Here is a 3,845-nt window from a genome sequence, read left to right as displayed (position 1 = left end):
AGAAATTATAAGACAGATTGATTCAGGAATACATCCAGCCATCCATCAATCATGTATGTATACCTATGATCTTATACAAGGCAAATACAAAAAGAAAGAGATCAAAAGAATTAAACAATGATGACTCATTTCTCTTGATTCACTTTCTTCTCTTTTTTCATATCACTTTCAAAACACCCTGCCTTCTTCAAGTTCAACCACAACAAACAAAAAATATATATGAAAAAACTTGCTAGCAATAATGAAAAGAAAATCTTATGATTGATCTTTTTTTTATTTTTGATTCAAACAACAGTTGAAATCAAAAATCAAAAAAAAAAAGATCAAAACAAAAACAAAACAAAACCATTAAACACAGCGATATCATATCAAAAACACACTCAAAGACAAAGGAAAAAAAAACAAAACAAAAAAAACAAGCAAGTGTATATAATACCAATCTACTTTAAAATTCTTGAAGTTCATACAAAATTCATCATTTCTTTCTCTCCTTTATGATCATCTCATTTTCATCTTAACTTTACGATCCACATTTAATCTCAATCTGTTTCATTTATGCTACTTTTTGTTGAAGAGATTGATGTCTACTCGTACTTGATTGTGATACACCTGGAGGTTGAGGAGTTGATTCTGTTACGACACTTTTCTTAGGTACAGGACTAGCAGCACTCATGTTACCCATCATCCTCGATCCTCCAGAAGTGTTAGTAGTATTACCTTTCAAAGTTGAACGACTACCTGATCCACTCCTTCGATCGGCTCCATATGATTCCATCACACCTGAGATAGCCACTGATGCTGGTGCTTTCCCAGTAGGCGTACCCTTTGCTACACTCCCAACTCCTACACTCTTTACACTACTTCCACACATGCTACTGTTCGTGCGCAAACTACTCGAGGCTGGTGTTGAGGATCCAAGATGATTCCTAGTGATCGTTGAAGATTGTGGTGGAGTTTGATGTTCAGATGAACCGACCGGTAAAGGCTTCGAAGCACCAACCTGATCGACCACGTTCACTTCGGCTGGTGCTTTCTGTGCTATCCTGAAATCAAGTTCGTCCCCGGTTGAATTACTAGCAGCACCAGGTGGAGCCACAAGCTGATGTTTTCCCAGTGATTGAGCTGCAGGTAGGATTGGATCTACCTGAGCCTCTCCCTTCTCTTGACGATCTCTATCTTGCTGCTCTAATAACTGAGTCTCGAGTTCACCCATGACAACAACACCCTTCAGCCAGCTATGACTTAGCATCTCTTTGGCCGTGGCTCGTTGATCAGGCACAACGTGCAGCATAGGTTGAAGAAACGAAGTTAACTGAGCCGCTGGCTCTTTATCGATGCAATATTTATCAGTCAAGACTGAGTCCAACGGCCAATTCTTCAATTTGTGAATATGCCGTAGCTCCCCTGTTCGAAAAAGTAAAACAAAGGAACAACTAAGCAATCTGAACAGATTCTGGAGAGACGTTGAGCAAAACCAATTCGATACCTTTTCGGTTAAATATTGTAGAACTAAAACTGCCAGAGAGCGCGATGTGTTTGGGAAAAGGGCCAACGAGCTCGATGATTTGGGCAATGTGATCATCATCCTTTGTATAACGTTTGCTGACTGCATCCGGGTTAAACAGATAGTCACCTGTCAACAGCTCAAAAATCTAGACCCATAAAACCAACCATAAGAAATCAATACGCTTCTTTGTAAAACAGTATCAAGAAAACAGAGCTACGCACCATACAACTTGCACTCCAAACGTCCACAGGTGTGCCCCAACTGCTACCAAGGATCGCTTCAGGACTGCGGTACTGTCTTGTTTGAATGTCATCGGTGAAATGATTTGTGATCCAGCTCGCGTTCCCCAAGTCCGCAATCTTCACCGTTATCCGCTCGAGACTCATAGGGTCGTAGGGTGCGGGAGGAGGTAAAGTATTAGGGTCACCCGCTTCCGGAGCAGGTCGATCTTGATCTACAGGTAAAGGACTAGGTGGCGAAGATTTATTGCGAGGAGAAGTGGACATTGGAGAGCCCCCTGCAGGAGTTTGGGCGAGGTTGGCATAATCAATAGTAGGATGAGTGGAGGCCGAATGGTGGTGATTGGGAAGATGTGAAGTGTCGCTATCGCTATTGGCCCCACTGCCGGATGACTTGTGGGGCTGAGGAGCAGTCTTGGATAAAAGAGATGGTCCCAGATGATGAGAGGATGTTGGATCGGTATCGACTTTGTGAAATGGCGTGTGACCTGACTGAGGTGATTTGGTCCCTCCGCTGGAGCCTGCTGCGGCGTTCTGATCCGAGATTTTACTCATCTGGAATGCTAGTTTGTCAATGACCGGACTTGTGCCAAAGCTTCCGGATGGACTCGGTAATGGTTGAGATCCGGTGATGAAGATTCCATTTCTAGGAGTCTGTACTCCACCGCGTCCCTGACTGGGCGGCACACCTACCAATTTAGTCGGAACCGCGGCCGGGCTGGTTTCTAACTCGGCTCGCACCACGCTTTCAACATCTTCGATACAGATCAAGACATTTTCGGGTTTAAGATCGGTGTGAATGATGCCACATTCCCGATGAAGATAATCAAGGCCCAAAAGGACCTGCTTAGATATTTGTCGGACAATGTGCTCTGGCACACCTCGATATTGATACCGCTTGATGAGCCCAAGTAAATTCTCGCCTAAAACTTCAAAGACCATACAGACGTGCGAACCATTCGGACCTTGGTGTCGAAAATGATCGAGAAGAGAGACCACGTGACGCCTGCCTGGGTGACGCGGGTTTGATGAGACTACACGTTGAAGTAATCGAATTTCATCCTCAGCAGTTTCGGTATAATGATGAGCTGATTTGACAACCTTGAGAGCAACGTGACGATTTAACCTAAGGACAAGGCATGAGGCTCAGCGAACATATTTCGGTCGAAGCCCCGCCGTGCAGACGAGAGAGTGAGATATTTCTGAAAGAAATGTAGACTGAACTGTGTGTCGTTAGCCAGCCAGACTGTACTAAAATGTCCCCATCCTAGCTTCCTCACAATCAGATAACGTCCATTGCTAAAGGTTTCGCCAATCCTAACAGGATGGTAGCCACCCTTGTCATAGTCACTAGGTTTTTCTTCTTCATCAGTAAAGACGGACTCATAGCTGGCCTCGCTGGCTCCACCGGGAGAGCCAACCAGTTTGTCTTTGGAAGGAGCCATGTTGGGATCAGGTGGTGGACTGAGTAGGATTGATGGCGAAGTGGAATCGGGTTGGGTAGTGGTGGAGGATGATGAAGCTGTAGATGGAGGGGCTGGAGGTAAGTGTCGACGTTTGGGTGCAAGCAGTTCGGATGAAAGATGAGGAAGGTAACGACGTTGAGGAGATCGTGGTGCCATTGAGTGAAGCGATCCGGGACGGGCGGCAAAAAGGCCAAGAACGATGTGAAGAGATAGAGGATGTGATCGAGCGGTGAGTGTTCAAAGCGTTGGTGCAGATGGATGGTGGCGAAAATGCAGCGGATGAAGTTATATTCAAGTAAAGCGAGAAGCAAATCCAGACAAGAAATGGTGCCACAATAAAACAAGAGAAGAATGATGAGAAAAAGCAAAGTCGTCCACAGATTGAAAGGTGCGATTTCGAAGGGACAGGTGATATGATGACCAAACGGATAAGAAAAGAATATTGATAGACAGAAGGGGTGCCAGTGAGTATGTTAGACAAAAGAACAAAGAGGAATCAAACAATCAGTTTTGTTGCAGCAGGACGAAATGAAAGGATCTTTGAGATGTGCTTGAAGAAAAAAGGAAGATAGCGCAAGTGAGAAGAAACGCAAGAAAGAAAAGAAGATACTGAGAAGGAAAGGTGATAAGAGA

The 3,845-nt window shown here is 44.4% G+C and overlaps 1 protein-coding gene across 1 annotated transcript; it reads right to left on the bottom strand.

Annotated features, from left to right (window-relative positions):
- Positions 1 to 3,368, bottom strand: MELLADRAFT_114981 (uncharacterized protein; the record flags this gene model as incomplete). The annotated part of the gene is made up of 4 exons (XM_007403761.1): positions 1 to 1,404; positions 1,487 to 1,652; positions 1,729 to 2,872; positions 2,971 to 3,368. The coding sequence occupies 4 exons, from the start codon at positions 3,366 to 3,368 to the stop codon at positions 554 to 556; spliced, it is 2,559 nt and encodes an 852-aa protein (XP_007403823.1).
- Positions 3,369 to 3,845: the final 477 nt, after the last annotated feature.

The sequence above is a fragment of the Melampsora larici-populina genome, assembly GCF_000204055.1.
Source record: "Melampsora larici-populina 98AG31 unplaced genomic scaffold MELLAscaffold_1, whole genome shotgun sequence".
Lineage (NCBI taxonomy): Eukaryota > Fungi > Basidiomycota > Pucciniomycetes > Pucciniales > Melampsoraceae > Melampsora > Melampsora laricis-populina.
The sequence above is the reverse complement of the archived record's forward strand: the minus strand, read 5'-3'. Positions and strand labels throughout refer to the sequence as shown.